The sequence below is a fragment of the Perognathus longimembris genome, chromosome 20 (genome assembly GCF_023159225.1).
Source record: "Perognathus longimembris pacificus isolate PPM17 chromosome 20, ASM2315922v1, whole genome shotgun sequence".
Lineage (NCBI taxonomy): Eukaryota > Metazoa > Chordata > Mammalia > Rodentia > Heteromyidae > Perognathus > Perognathus longimembris.
The window spans coordinates 5,586,356-5,602,028 of NC_063180.1; the positions used below are offsets into that span (position 1 = coordinate 5,586,356).

The following is a 15,673-nucleotide window of genomic DNA, read 5'->3' on the forward strand; positions in this document are numbered from 1 at the left end:
AGTTAGGTGAAGAGTACATTTCTTTTTTGGGCAGTGTCACCCCTTCCCTTGCTCTCTTCCCAGTTTTCCCTCTCATCCCACCCACAAAGCTGTATAGTTCATAGTGTCCAGTAAGTACCACTGCTTGTTCCCCCCTTTCTGTGCCTCCCCCTATACTCCCAAAGACATATAAGCAAACAAACAGAACAAAAAGAAAAGGAAACAAAAACAGTAGCAAAAAAGAAGCAAACCTCTTGTTTCCATTTCTGGAGTTCATCTCGATAAATATTATATGGAATAAATTTTAATTCTTCATTCAATTCTCCCTTTCATTTTCCTGATGAGAAAACTAAAGCCTGGGAACTAGGAGAGATTGATTCCCAGACCTTTTGGCTAGTTGATAATAGGATAGCCCCCAACCCAGGCCTCCCCCTGGTACTGAGCCCGGTTGGAGAGGCAGTCATCTGAGGCCCAGGTCTATGATCACTCCATTGAAGGCCTAGTTATTGTACCAAACACAGGTATTTGTCTTTTCCTGTCATTTTACTGAGAAACATGTAAACTTTATCCATCGCATTTTTCATAAGGCCTTTCTGGCCATTCCCAGAAGGTGGCGCCAACCTTTTTCTTTCCAAACCATCCAGAGTGATCTGGTGGCAAACTCCACATGCTCCACTGTGAAGTTTTTTGACTTCAGACATCATTATTTTTGGATCTCTGCTTTTTTTTTTTTTTTTAACACAACCAGTTGTTCTTAATACATCTGAGACAGAGCTAAATTAAACTTTGTGAACTTAAAACATGCAGTTCAAATGGCAAGAACTTCTGTACTATAGAGGGAAGAAACCTGATCCTTAGGCCAACATTATCAGTATTCTGAGCAGTGATCCCATTTTCTTAAAAGGGAAGGTATGTGGGAGGCTGAGTAGGGAAATTGAGAGTTCTAGGACAGCCTGGGCTTCATAACAAGTTAGAGACCCGTCTGGGCTATCTAGTGAAACTTCTGTTTCGAAGTCCTACAAAATTAAAGACTAGATGTGAAAATTACACATTTCCTAGCTATCGCTGACACTGAGAAGGAAGAATTAGTGTTTCTAAACGAAAGGGAACAAAATCAGAATCAGAACAATTTGTCCAATTGGAGGCAAGTCTCCCTGCTTCTCCCCTTGAATATGTGCCCCTTTTCAAAACGCCCTCACTACTTCTGGCCACCTTGTCTGCTAAGCAGTATTGCCTTCCTTCCTTTCTGTCAACTGTGTTTACTTTTGCTCTGTTTGCTTACATTTATAATCTTTGCTTCTTAGGTTACATAGAACACAGGGTAAAACCTAAAGTTCACCCTGAAGTAGGCAGCCTGCCAACGCCCGGGCTTGGTATATGGAGGGAAGTCAGAATGCCTACTTGCCTTTTTATTTATTTTTTTGCTTGTTTTGTTTTTTGCCAGTCCTGGGGCTTGAACTCAGGGCCTGAGCACTGTCCCTGGCTTCTTTTTGCTCAAGGCTAGCACTCTACCACTTGAGCCACAGTGCCACTTCCAGCTTTTTCTATACATGTGGTGCTGAGGAATCAAACCCGGGGCTTCATGTACGTGAGGCAAGCACTCTACCACTAGGCCATATTCCCAGCCCCATCTGCTTGCCTTGACAAAACTAGTGTCTGTCTTGGGGAACTCTCATCCCATTGGAAGAGAGGGCTTCACACTACTATGCTGAGGTACAGCCAGTGACATTTTATTTTCTCTGAAAATCCCAGGTTAGATGCTTCATGGAAGGTGTCACCCAAGCACCCTCTAGAATTCCTGCTCTTTCCTGAGAGGATGTTCTCCTGGGATGGGCTTCAGCTCAGCAGATCTGAGACAGTGTTTATCTAGCAGCTAACTGTTGAACATGGATGGCAGGGAGAAGAGAGGGAAAATTCATGGCTGAGTTCTCCCAGTGAACCTGAATACTGATCCATTGTCTAATCTTACTAGTTCCTCCTGAATCCCGCAGTTCCAAAAGCTTTATGCTTCTTTCTGTAGAGACTGGCAGAGGCACTGCCGGAACTTTGCCCCATCATCTCCACATCCACCAAGCTGCCTCCACCTCCTGTACATCAGTGTTTTCTAAATTAGCTGGACCAACTGAATCACCCATTGTTTTCTGACCCTTCCATTTGTTTTCCCCAAGTCTAAAAACAAACATGCTAAAGCTCCTCAGCTTGTGCAGTAGAAAGTAGAGGATACAATCTCATTGTTAGGCCCTACCTCCTTCGCCTCTCACCCTATGCTCAGCTGTCAAGAGGTCAGCCATTCTAGCTGTCACCAGTTGATGGGACGTGTGGCCTGAGCGCAGCTTCAGGGTCTGAGGAGGGATGGATGATGGCTTGACAGAGCTCCCTTTACCCCCTTTCACATGCATAATTGGTTGTGTAGTTCACTGCATTTTTATCTCTGAAATAGGACTCCTGGGGCTTGTGCAGCTGGCTTTTGCAAGGTTCAGGTTGGTCATTTGCAGGTGTTTTGCCTTCTTTGTGATCTTTGCTAGCTTCATCCTGGGAAAATGTACATCTGGGTGGCATAAATCTGAGGGGTGTGCTACAACATTGACAAACATAACAGAGGTACCTAGTTCTTCTTTGTGCCTGGCCTTGGGGGTTAGGTGGCTGAGACGAAATCTTGTCTTCAGGGAAGACAAGATGAGAAGTGAGAGAGGTATTTCAGCAGGATGCTTACATGAACCTCATAAAGATATGGAAGAGTTTAAAACATCTGAGGCTCGGGCTGAGCAAGTACCCTGCCATAGCCTGAAGTCTTCTATGCCATACTGCACCCAGAGGCTTAGTTCTTCTCCCCTCGGTGGCCTGATCCCTGGCCTCAATACCCGACACAGGGGAGACAACTGCTTCCTGCTGGGGGAACAGACAGCACAAGTGGAAGACAAGAGGAAGTGTGGTGGGAGGAAGAAGGAAAAAAGCTTGAGGCTTAAGACAAGAATATGACTCTTGGGGCTGGGGATATGGCCTAGTGGCAAGAGAGCTTGCCTCGTATACATGAGGCCCTGGGTTCGATTCCCCAGCACCACATATACAGAAAACGGCCAGAAGTGGCACTGTGGCTCAAGTGGCAGAGTGCTAGCCTTGAGCAAAAGGAAGCCAGGGACAGTGCTCAGGCCCTGAGTCCAAGGCCCAGGACTGGCCAAAAAAAAAAAAGAATATGACTCTTAAATAAAATGACCTCTTCGATGCATTTGTACTCAAGCTGATGGGCACTTGGTAAGTCTTGAGATTAGCCAGGTATGGTGGTTTATGCCTGTAATCCCAAGTGGGAGGCTAAGGCAGAAAGGTTTAAGAGGTCCAGCCCAGCCCTGCCTTATAGAAAAACCCATTTTCTGACATGTGTATGTGATATTTACCCCGATACATGCTGATCCACGGCTATGTTTTGACTCCTGGAAGGGTTGGTACATAACTACCTCGTGAGCCCTCACAGGAGTACACATTGTCCACCAGGTAGTGACGGGGACAATGACTTTATTGTGTGTGCATGCATGTTTGTGTGTACTGGGGCTTGAACTCAGGGCCTGGCCTGACTCTCTTATTTAGCTTTTTCACTCAAGGCTGGTACTCTACCACTTGAGCCACACCTCCACTTCCAGCTTTTTTTGGTTAATTGGAGATGAGAGTTTTTCAGATTTATCTGTTCAGGCTAGCTCTGAACTATGACCCTCGCATCTCAGCCACCTGAGTATAGCCAAGATTACAGTTGTGAGCCACCAATGCTAGCATGACCTTGTTTCTTACCCTGATAAGTACCAAACAGAAAAGCTGACTTTCCCAGGTGATCGTGACATTAGATGTCAGGGAGCAAGGGCTCCTTTGGACAGGAATGTGTCCTTAAGAGACAGGAGAACAGAGCTCAGCTCCTCAGTAAGTATTGACCTTCTGGTCAGCACCGAGGCTTCTGTACACTAGGCACAAAGGCAGAGTCCGGCTGCTGTCCATATGGTAAGGAGAAAACACATATGAAAGCATCACCAAGAACATAAAGCTGTCGGCCCCTGGGCCACCTTGGGTGGTTATAACTTTTTGTTTTGCTTTTTATTGGGTTTTAGTTATTACATGTATTTAACAGTATACATTTTAACTTTGACAATGATGAAAATGAACATTCTATTCTACATAGCTTACAAAGTCTATGAATTTTAACAGTAAAATCATTTCCTCCCTTTTGGATAATGTATACATTACTTTCCTTTTGTTTAGTAACATCTGTTCCCTCCTTCACTCATTTCTTCCCATTCCCACCCAAGAGTTGCTTAATTCCCTTTCATCAGTGTCCAATGTAGCGATGATCCCCTCTGCTATGTTATTATTATTGTTATTATTTTCACACACTTTCTACTCTTTGTGTGTCCTCTTTTCTTTTTACTGTATTTTGTTATCTTAAGACCTGTTTACTTTCTTTTATCTCCTTGCATTTTAATCCTAACACCTGCATATCAGGGAGACCATACACAGTTTGTCTCTCTGTTCGTCCCTTGTCTCACTCAACTTGATTTGTTCTAGTTCCATCCATTTTCCAACGAATGCATAATTTTATCCTTTCTAATGGCAATGTAAAATTCCATTGTGTATAGGTACTACATTTTTTAATCCACTCATCTGTAGTGGGGCATGTGGGTTGTTTCCATATCTTGGCAATTATTAATAGTGTAGCAGTGAACATGGAGGTGCAGGTGTCTTTGTCATATCCTGGTTCCTGTTGCTCAGGATAGATCCCTAGGAGTGGTATGGTGGGTCATAGGGTATGTCTATGTTTAGTTCTTTGAGGAACCTCCAGACTGCTTTCCAGAGTGGTTGTACTAGTTTACATTTACATTGGGTGGTTATGGAGTCTGAGGGTGACAGGGTGCATGTGCCAGCCACACGTGAGGAATAGCAGGTGTCCACGTTCAGAAGAGGAGTTCTGGGAGCAGTGGATGAGAAACAGGAAAAGTGGTGACTGTTACAGTAACTTTAGTACCATCACAGGGCACCCACCCCCTGCCAGGGCTAGGAAGCAACCAGGCAGACATCTGAGGGGCTGCCTGTCTGACTGTTGCCTTCTGCAAAGCCCCTTCTGGAACCAAGGCTAACTGGACCACCATTCCCCCTGGCCTCAAAAGACATTTCAGGTATGTTTCCCTGTTAGGCTACCACTTAAGCCACAGCACTATTTCTGGCTTTTCCTTTATATGTGGTGCTGAGGAATCCAACCCAGGGCCTCATGTATATGAGGCAAGCACTCTACCACTAGGCCATATTCCCAGCAAGATGAGGAAGCACTATGGGTACTGATTTCTGGAGAAGCAACTTTGCACATGAGCTTCCTCAGGAAAACATGTCCAGAAGCTTTTCTGGAACCACCCTACTGCCTTGCTGTTGTGTGTAAGGCACAGCTCCCCCCAGGCTTCAGTCTAGTCACTTGGGTGTGGGTGCCCATGAGCCCTTGGAAAGCACTTCTGTTTTCAAGCTCGAGAGGGTGGAGGTCCTCCAGGTCCTGGGAGGGTCATTGTGTAGGTGAGCCTGCAGGACAAGGGTAGAAGAAAAGCCACATTGCTGACAAGGGCTCAGCTGCTGGGAGGTAGGGGGCCACATTTGGAGAACCACTGTGCCAGGATTTTCCAGAATTCCCCATGTTCCCCTTTGCGTGTCCCATACACTCCTTTAAAATTGCCTTCCAGGGCTGGCTGGCTCACACCTATAATTCTGACTACTCAGGAGGCTGAGATTTGAGGGTTGTAGTTCAAAACCAGCCTGGGCATGAGACACTTATCTCCACTTAACCACCGGAAAGCCAGAAGTGGAGCTGTGGCTCAGGTAGTAGAGCTCTATCTAGCCTTGAGCTTTTGAAAAGTTAAAGATCCTGAATTCAAGTCCCAGTACCACCAAGAAAAAAAGAAAAAAGTTACTACTCTGCTTTTATTTTCATGAACAATATTAAACAGAGAAGCGAGGACTGCATGCAGCATGAAGTAGGATCATTGCTTGGCCTGTTGGTTCTTCCTCCCTTGGGCACATACATAGGGCTCACTCGGGGAACCCTGTGTTTCAGGTGGTAAGGGCTGCCGAGGAGGCTGCATCCACACTGGCCAGCTCCATTCACCCTGAGCAGTGCATCAAAGTGCTCTGCCCCATCATCCAGACAGCTGACTACCCCATCAATCTGGCTGCCATCAAGATGCAGACCAAAGTTGTGGAAAGGATCGCCAAGGAGTCCTTGCTGCAGCTCCTTGCAGACATCATCCCTGGCTTGCTGCAGGTTAGTGTCATCCCCCTGGGGCTGCCTGGGGCTGAGGTTTGAATAAAGGCCTACTCCACTTGACTTCACAGGCCACTGCACCAGTGGGTGGGAAAGGCCCCTGGGACCTTGTCCTTCGGATCTCTGTCTTCTGGGCTGCTACAGGAAAATTCCTGGCTGCCCAGAGCTCTGGCTCACAGAATGAACTTATTGTTTAGTGTAAACATATTTTGATCATTGCTTTTTGTTTATTTCTTCAATACACCCTTACTGCATACCTCCTGTGAGGGCCCTGCCCTGGGCAAGGGAACCACAGAGTGGAAATCCTAGTGAAGCTTTTACATATGAGGCAGTGAGTTAGACAGGTATTACAGACAGATGTGCTGTAGGATGGTGCTGCCAGTGGCTTTCCAGCCTGCTTGAGGACACATGCAGTCCCACAGCAACTGTAGGTGACAGTGCTGTGTGCTACATTGTAAAGTTACTTCCAAATTGGGGCTGGGAGGGCAGGGGTTGCAGTGGGGTGAGAGGACTTGCTTTCCATTTGATACATGCTATTGTTTTCCAAGCACTTGGCTGGGGGTTACGTACTTACTATTAAGGTTGAACTGTTCTAGAGGGTGAGAAGCACAAGGCTGAGAAGTTGCCAGGCTGTTTGGAGACTCGCATCACCATTGAGGATGGGCTAGGAGGAGCTGGAAGGCCCCAGTTATCACTGGAGGGGAGAGAGATTTTTCTTTTTTTTTGTTTTTCAATTTTTTATTTTTATTATAAAGGTGATCTACAGAGTGGTTACAGTTATATAAGTCAGGGAATGAGTAAGTTTCTTTTTGGACAGGAGAGTTGTCTCTTTGAAGACATTTTCTTCTTTGTTTCTTTGGTGTTACCAGGACTTGAGCTCAGGGCATTGTGCCCGCTTGGCAACTGCTCTATGCCTTAGCCATGCTCTAGTTTAGTTGTGTTTTAGATCTCATTTTTTTGCCTAGGGCAAATGTCAGACTGTAGTCCACCTGCCTGTGTTCCCAGTAGCTAACCTTGCCTAGCTTGTTGATCACTAACTTTGCCCTGCTGGCCCCAAACTGTGATCCTCCACATCTCTGGTTGTAGATGTGGACACTGAGCTCAGCCTAAAGACGTTTTCAGACAGGAAGTTTGCCTCACGACTGGGAGAAATGTGAACAAAACCAGTTATTTTCCGCTTTACTTTCCTTGGCTCATTTTTCCTGTCTCATACCATCTTTGGGGTGGCTACATGTTGAAAAGCAGTGCCTGTATGCAAGCAAGCCTGCCTGGCCCTTAGCTCCTCCTGCCACCACACCCCAGGGACCAAGTCATTCTTGACATGAGTCTGGGATCGGTTTCAGGTCTGAGACATGGGTGGCTGTTACAGACATGTCCAAGGTTGAAGCTGGAGGGCGTTTGTGGAAGTGTTACTGGAATGTTGGCTGAAAGGCAAGGCTTTGATCTGCTTTCTTTTTGTGTCCCCTTTGGCTCTCTAGGGTTATGACAATACCGAAAGCAGCGTGCGTAAGGCCAGCGTGTTTTGCTTAGTGGCGATTTATTCCGTAATCGGAGAAGATCTGAAACCTCACCTCGCACAGCTCACAGGGAGCAAGGTGTGTATAGTGTTACCTGCAGGAGCCACACCTGGGCCCTGCCAGCTTGTCGTGAACCCTTTGTGGCAGCTCTGGGCTCCAGACCAGATTTTCTCATCAGGTGTGTTGTAACTAGGCCTTAGGTCTCCAAGAGGATTTTTCTGAGGTGAAAACAACCAGTTAACTAGGGAAGTCATCTTAAATTGGTAATAACATGATATGCCATGGTTCCATTGAACTCTGTTCTTGAAAAGGCAACTTTGCTTCTACTTTTTCCACAGTAGAAAAACAACTGGGGTAGAAACCAGATTTTCTCCCAGAATCACTTAACAAATCACTGAGTCAGAACTGAGTCTCCTGTAGACATCGGCAGTAGGAAGAGCTGTCCCCTGTGCTGGGGCCATGGCCCTTGCCATGCACTGAATGTGTGTCTACGCTGCCCAAGAGCACAGAGACATTGGCTCTAGGAACTGGCTTCTGACTGCTGCTTCATGTGCTCAAGAGAGGAAAATGGACCAAAAGGACAATGAGTCCATCAAAGATGAGAGTAGTTAAGGGTGCTTTATAGTTAAAAGTTTCTTTAAAAAAAAAAACGCAAGCCAGGCACCAATGACTCATACCTATAATCAGCTGCCACTCAGGAAGCTGAGATCTGAGGGTGGTGGCTCTAAGCCAGCCTGGGCAGGAAAGTCCATGAGTCTCTTATCTCCAATTAAGCACCCAAAAAGCTGGACATAAAGCTGTGGCTCAAGTGGTAGAGCCATAGCCTTGAGCAACAAAGCTCAGGAACAGTGCCCAGGCCCTAATTTCAAGCCCCAGGCCTGGCAACAAAAAAACAATAACAACAAAAAGAACCCATAAATCTTACATGCTAGGTCAGGTGAGAGCACATAGGCATGAGGTTAGAGGCATGGTTGGAGGAGGCTGAGTGGACTTTGGGAATCTGGGGCTTTGCCATAGGGAGGCACCTATGAAAAAGCTTGTTTGCATGAGTTGAAAAATTCCTCAGCCAAGATACAGGTTCAGCTCTGTAGAGAGAACCCACCCCCACTCCACACTGGTGTCAGTTACCTCTCCTGTGCTGTTAAAGATTTCACAGACAGCAGCCCTGAATGCCACCATCTAGAGAGCAATAGCACTAATATCCCTACACACAACCAGATGTCCCCTGAAGGACAAAATTATTCTTTATAGTATTATAGGCAAAACTGACTAGCAGAACTGGCAAGAGTGGATACATCATTTAGGGGTCCTATTACCTGATTCCAGTTTGCAGTTTTACCCCATACCCCTCCTCAACAAATCCTTTCCTAACCACCAAATGAGAAGTACTAGTTGTTAGAAGTTTCCCAGCCTCTGTAGGGCCTAGAAGCCTCCTCATTCCAACTAGCCACAGTGGAGACTTGGAAGTTGGATTTATAAAGTGAAAAATTCATCCAGTAATATTAGACCTTTAGCAGGTGTGTGATTTGCACACATTTTCTCTCATTCTTTGAGTTGCCATTTAATCTGTTAATAGTGTCTTTTGATGCACAATTTTTAAAATTTTCATGAAATCCAATTTATTTTTTCTTTCATTGCCTATACCATTGTTGTCCAATCCAAGAAATCAGTGAAGTCTACTGCTATGAAGTGTTCGTCTTTTTTTCTTCTAAGAGTTTATATTGTAAGCTCTTACATACAGGTGATCCTTTTCTTTTCTTTTCTTTTTTTGGCCAGTCCTGGGGCTTGGACTCAGGGCCTGAGCACTGTCCCTGGCTTCTTTTTTTTTGCTCAAGGCTAGCACTCTGCCACTTGAGCCACAGCGCCACTTCTGGCCATTTTCTGTGTATGTGGTGCTGGGGAATTGAACCCAGGGCCTCATGAATACGAGGCAGGCACTCTAGTCACTAGGCCATATCCCCAGCCCCCTTCTTTTCTTTTTTTTGTACATGGCATTATGTAAGAGTTGAACTTCATCTTTTTGCATACGGATATCCGTTCCCCAGCATCCTTTGTCCAAAAGATTATCCTCTCCCCTTTAAAGTTTGTGGCATCTATCTTAAGTCATTTGGCCTTCTGTAAAGGACTTATTTATGGGCTTTCTGCTCTGTCTATTGATCTGTATATAATTACGCCTATGCCATCCTGTTTGGTTTTGTAATACTATAGTAAATCAGAAGTGAAAGTCCTTCAAATTTAATTTTTGTGAGAACAAATTGACTATTAAGGATCTCTTGAGTTTCCTTACAAATCTAAAATTTATTTGTCAGTTTTTGCAAAAATTTCATTGGGGTTTGTGTGTGTGTGTGCACGCGCATACGTGTGTGTGTGTATGTGTGTGTGCATGCACACACCAATACTGGAGCTTAAACTTGGAGACTCTTGCTCTTGCCTTTTTGCTCAACAGTGGTTTTCTACCACTTGAGCCACATCTCCATTTCTGGCTTTTTGCTAATTAGTTAGAGATAAGAGTTTAATGGACTTTTCTGCCCTGACTAGCTTTCAAACTGTGATCTTCAGTCTCTGCCTCCTGAGTAGCGAGAATTATAGGTGTGCCACCAATGCCTTGCATCCTTGGAGTTTTTGTTTGAATTGTATTGAATCCATATCTTCAGGTAATAGTACTACTATATCATGATATTATAAGTCTTCCAGTCCATAAATATGGGATGCTTTTCCTTTTATTTGTTGTGTCTTTAATTTCTCTCAGTAGCATTTTACAGTTTTAATTAAATGAATTTTTCCTTTCTTAACTAATTTCTAAGTGTCTCATTCTTTTTGATGATGTCATATCTGAATTATGATACCAAACATGAGTTATTTTCATAATTTACTTTTTGTTTTGATTTTACTTTGCTATTTTTGTTTACTTGTTTTTTTCTGAGCTGGCAAAAAAAAAAAATCTACTCATACTATGCCACTGAGCTATATAACCCTCCCCTTGAATGCTATTTTTGCTTGTTGATTTTTTTTCATCTTCTTTGTTGAATTCATTTCTACCAGCTCTAACAGGTCTATGTGAATATAATCTTCCGAGATTTCTGTATATAAGATAATATCTACAAACAAAAGTAATTTTAGTTCTTCTTTTCATACTTATATACTTTTTTCCTTGGATAATTGCTGTGCCTGGAGGATCTAGTAATACATTGAAGTAATGAAAGCAAGAGCCCATACACTGTTCCTGTTCCTGATCTTAGAAAATTTTTAGTCTTTCTCCTATGATTTTTGGTATAAGGTGAATATGTTGGGCTGTTTCCTTCAATTTGTTGACATTGTGTATTACATTTATTTTTATAAGATGAACCATCCTTGCATTCCAGGAATAAATCTAACTTGGTCAATGTGTATAACATTTTTAATTAGATGCTGGATTCCATGTAGTAGTGTTTGAGAACATTTACATTAGTGTTTGTAAGAGACATTGGTATATAATTTTCTAGTAGTGTTTCTCTGGTTTAGGCAACAAAGTAGAGTGAGTTAAGAAGTGTTCTCTCTTCAGTATCTTGAGAAAAGAAGAATTGACATTCTCTAAAAGTTTGGTAGAATTTACCAGTGAAACTATCAAGTTCTGGCTTTTCTTTGTGAGATTTTTGACTGCTGATTCAGCCTCCTTAATTAGAGGTCTGTTTAGATTTTGTCTTTCTTTGTAACTCTACCTTTATTTTAGTCCTAGAAATGTATCCATTTTAAAAAATAAGTTCAACATACCAACCATCTCCAAAGCATTGACATCTATGGTCCCTCCAACACCTCCTCCTTTGGAATCTAGCTGTGATCTTCCCAGACCAACAGACATGCTGATCTCTTGATCACGGTTACTTCCTACTGACAGCCGGACCTGGCTTTTCAAACCACTGGTTGTCCAACTAAAAAAAAAGGAAAAGGGGTTGTTAGATATATTATTTCCCATGCTGTAAATTTAAAAAGACCTACATTATTTCAATAAAAGGTCACATTTTGATATTCTGTCACTGAAACTCTTGAGCTCAAGTGGTCCTACCACCCTTTTCAGTACCACAAGTGCTGGGATTATATACATGCATGTGCCCAGCTCCACATTTCTTATATTATTTTTTAAATGTCTGAATATTAACACTGATGGTGAAGCTTTCTTCCAAAGTAGAAAATTACATTTTCCTTATGGTTTTTCTTTTTTTAGAACAGATTTCATGCTGTTTTGTATGAAAGTAGTATCTTTGCACTTAAGCCATTTTCAGAATTAAAAACAATTTATTATCTTTAAGAAAAAAAGAAATGTGTCCATTTTATCTTAGTTATCCAGTTATAAGCATACAAATGTTCATAGCACTTCCTTATGCTCCTTTTTATTTCCATAGAATCCATAATAATTGTCCCACATTTATTTCTGATTTTAGTAGTTTGAAATCTCTTCTTTTTCTCTGAGTCCATCTAGTGAAAGACTTGTCAGTTTTTGTTGATTCTTTTCTAAAAAGTGAACTTTGAAGTTCTTCATTTTTTTCTATTGTTTTTACTTTCTATTTCTTTATTATTCTGGATTTGGGTCTAGTTCTCTCTCCCTCCTCTTTCTGTCTTTTTTTACTCTTTCCCTTCCTTCCTCCCTTCCCCTCCCCCTTCCCTCCCTCCCTCCACATCCCCCCCCCCCTTCTCTTTCTTTCTTTCTCTCTTTTTCTTCTTCTGCTCCTTGGGCTTGAACTCTGGGTGTATCTAGGTTCTGTCTCTGAGCTTCTTTTGCTCAAGGCTAGCATTCTACCACTTGAGCCACAGTGTCACTTCCAGCTTTTTCTGAGTAGTTTATTGGAGATAAGAGTCACAGACTTTCCTACCTGGGCTGACTTTGAACCACAATCCTAAGATCTCCGCCTCCTGAGTAGCTAGGATTATAGGCATGAGCCACAAGGGCCCAGCTATTGCTCTTGATTCTACTGGTGGTTCAAAAAAATAGTTTGCCATAACTAGATTTGGTAGAACTAGTTCTAGATCTCTATTCAGTCTGTTGAGCATTAAGGCCATGTAAGTAGTGACATTTGTCATTGTAGCTCTTTCCACTGTGGTACATAGGAGATTGTAAACAAAAGGGAAGAATTGGTTGTGTTGCAGGTAGTAGAGTGAATGCATGGCATGTGCATGGAGCAGGAATTTCTCCTCAGTACTGCCAAAAATAAGGACGCAGAGTGAGTTCTGTGAAGCACTGGACTGTAGCAGAAAGAGCAAGGCACCATCTCAGGCTTGCCATGGGCAGCTAAGTGCCATTTACTGCATACTCCATTTGTGCAGCATGGCACAACACAACTCTGGGTTCCAGTCTCTGCACATACACTGTGGTACCAACAGCTGGGTAGTGTGTAGAAGAACTTGTAAGGGGGACTTCAGAGGGTTGCTGCTTTGCTTCCCACAGCTTGTTGGGGAGAATTGCTGCCATTGTGAAGCTGGTATCAGTTTGTGGTAGTGTTATTCTGCAATACTGTGTCTGCCTGCAGGAAGATCTTATCCATGGGAAGGAACAAGCAAGCCCCTGTGTAGCACTAGCCACAGGCACAAAAGGAATGAATGGTCTTCCCCATTCAAATCAGGATGGTGAGGTAGGAGGCCATTGAAATTGGTCTGAGGTGCTACAGGCTTTCCTAGGTAGCAGGGGCTGGCTTTGGCAAGAGTGTGGGGGCCCTCCTGCCTCCTTTGTCTCTATGAGACTTAGCCTTCTCATCTCCACTTCAGCTGTTGGGCTGCTGTCTTGTGACATTTCATTTTCAACAATAGCTGGCTCTTCTCTAGCCTGACCTTCTTGTCTGTGGCCCAAGATCTTACAGATGCCCTTCCCGAGCAAGTGAGCAGGAACACTAAGTGACTGGATGAGTCCCAGCCAGGGGATTGGCACAGAGCTGTTTCTGGTTGTCACCAGGGTAGTGTTTTCCCCCATTTTTCTACTCTGATTGGTTTTCCTCCTGCTCACTATTTTTGTCTTCTCTCTGCAGATGAAGCTCCTAAACTTATACATAAAGAGGGCCCAGACTACCAACAGCAACAGCAGCTCCTCCTCCGACGTGTCCACGCACAGCTAGTGGCAGCACTGTGGCATCTGCAGACCTGATGTGATCGGTGGTGCCTTGGAGACCCCCATCCACCACTGGTCAGTGTGAGGAGGCTGCACATATTTATTACAATCAGTATTTTGGTCCTTCCAGCTTTTGTGTAGAATCTTACTGGTATTGAATGTAATGGAAGCAAGGCCTGTGTCGCAGTCTTCACAGAAACACAAAGAGCCATACTTACACGTCTTGTACCACCTGCTGAGACCACAGACCATGTGTGGGGGGCGCAGACCCCAGTACCCTTTTGTTGTTGTTAATAACAGCTTTGGGGTGGGACAGGTATTCCTTTGTGTTCCCCATTCTTAGCTTATGTTCGTATGAGTGTGGCCTGAGTAGGCCACACCTTACCCTTTCCCCAGCCTGCTCAGAGAAGGTGTATTTGTTTAGCTTGTGCTTGGAGACCTTCTGAAAGTAGGATGCTAATTCAGCCAGGAGCAAGCCTGAAGCTGGCCTCCTAACACACATGTAATTCACTTCTTCCAGACAGGAGCGAATGGCTTCAGTGGAGTCAGGAATGCTCCTGGTCTCCTCCCAGCCCCTCTCATATCTCCACAAATGGATCCCTACCCCAGACCTGTCTCTGGAAACAATTCTAGATATTTTTGTCCAGATTCAAATATAAGAGTAATATATAGCATTACTTGGGAATGGCATTTTCATGACACACACAAGAGAAGGGTCTGTCTCCTGAGATAGTGGAGGGTACAGCTGGCCAGGGAGTGGGGGGGGGGGGGGCACTGTCTCTGGACCCCAAATAGGTTCTTTCCTCTCCCCTTAGCTTTACTAAACTGCTCAGTTCTCGAATGTCTTCAGTCTGGCAAACAACAACTTCACCTACTCTCCTGGTGTTGGCTTCTGTTTTATTTGGAATTGAGAGCAGACTAAAGTGAAGAGAGACGAGGTATCAGAATCATTATCTTGAACTCTGTAAGCCAAGTGACTTCCTGCATGGTGAAGCATGCTGGTTAAGGAAGAAGCAATCGTGATTTTCAATACTTTTTATTAGGTTCTGATGCTTTTAACTCCTTGGGTCTGATTGCTCCAAAGAAAGTAACTATAGATTTGGAGTCTGGTTAAATGTTGAATAAAATTCTTAACCCAAATGGCAATTCTTAATGCAGTCATGAAGACTTCTATTGTCACCTACTGCTCTAATTGATAACCTCTAATTGAACTTATTCTTCCATGATAAATCACCACCACCACCACCACTCCACCCCCCCCCCCCCCCCACACACACACACACCTGAGACAAAGTCTTGTTCCTGGGCTCTGGCACACTGACCTCAAACTCAGCCTCCTGCCTGTTAGATTACAAGTACGTGCCACTGTACCTGAAAAAAAACTTTCTTTTGATGTTATTTTTTACTGTTCCAGTACAGCCACTCAAACTGAAACTGGAACTGGGGCACCAGATGTGTGTGTCTTACCCCAGATCCCACCATTCCCTTCTTTGACCCTCCAGATGGGCGAGGAAAGTAGGGAAGGACAGACACTATGTCTGGAAATAACACTGAAAATGAAGGCCCCTGACATCCAAGTGTGGGGTGGCACCTTATTTAGCATGCTCAGTGCCCACTGCTCAGCTAGGAAACCTAGTGGTTCACTATTATTGAGGGACCTTGGCCCAGAACACAACAAAGCAGGCCTTATTTTCCACGATGAATACAATTTATCTGTGAGGCATTAGCCCATTAATGGAATTTCTGTTCTACACTCCCAAGAGTAAAGGGCTTGAGCCCTGTGGCTCGAGCCCTCCCCTGTTGTGGCATTGTGTCCTGGCCAGA

At 44.0% G+C, this 15,673-nt stretch overlaps 1 protein-coding gene across 13 annotated transcripts in view; it reads left to right on the plus strand.

Annotated features, from left to right (window-relative positions):
- The window catches only part of Clasp1 (cytoplasmic linker associated protein 1), a 252,343-nt gene extending 238,178 nt beyond the window's left edge, over positions 1-14,165 (plus strand). For 4 of the 13 annotated variants that reach the window (XM_048368814.1, XM_048368815.1, XM_048368812.1 and 1 more), the window contains exons 37-39: positions 6,053-6,259; positions 7,738-7,854; positions 13,770-14,161. In XM_048368814.1, coding sequence (XP_048224771.1) covers positions 6,053-6,259; positions 7,738-7,854; positions 13,770-13,856 — 411 coding nt within the window. In that variant the 3' untranslated portion in view covers positions 13,857-14,161. Of the gene's footprint in view, positions 1-6,052; positions 6,260-7,737; positions 7,855-13,769 lie in introns of all 13 variants that reach the window. The other 9 variants (XM_048368809.1, XM_048368813.1, XM_048368820.1 and 6 more) reach the window with 5 other exon arrangements.
- The last annotated feature ends 1,508 nt before the right edge of the window (positions 14,166-15,673 follow it).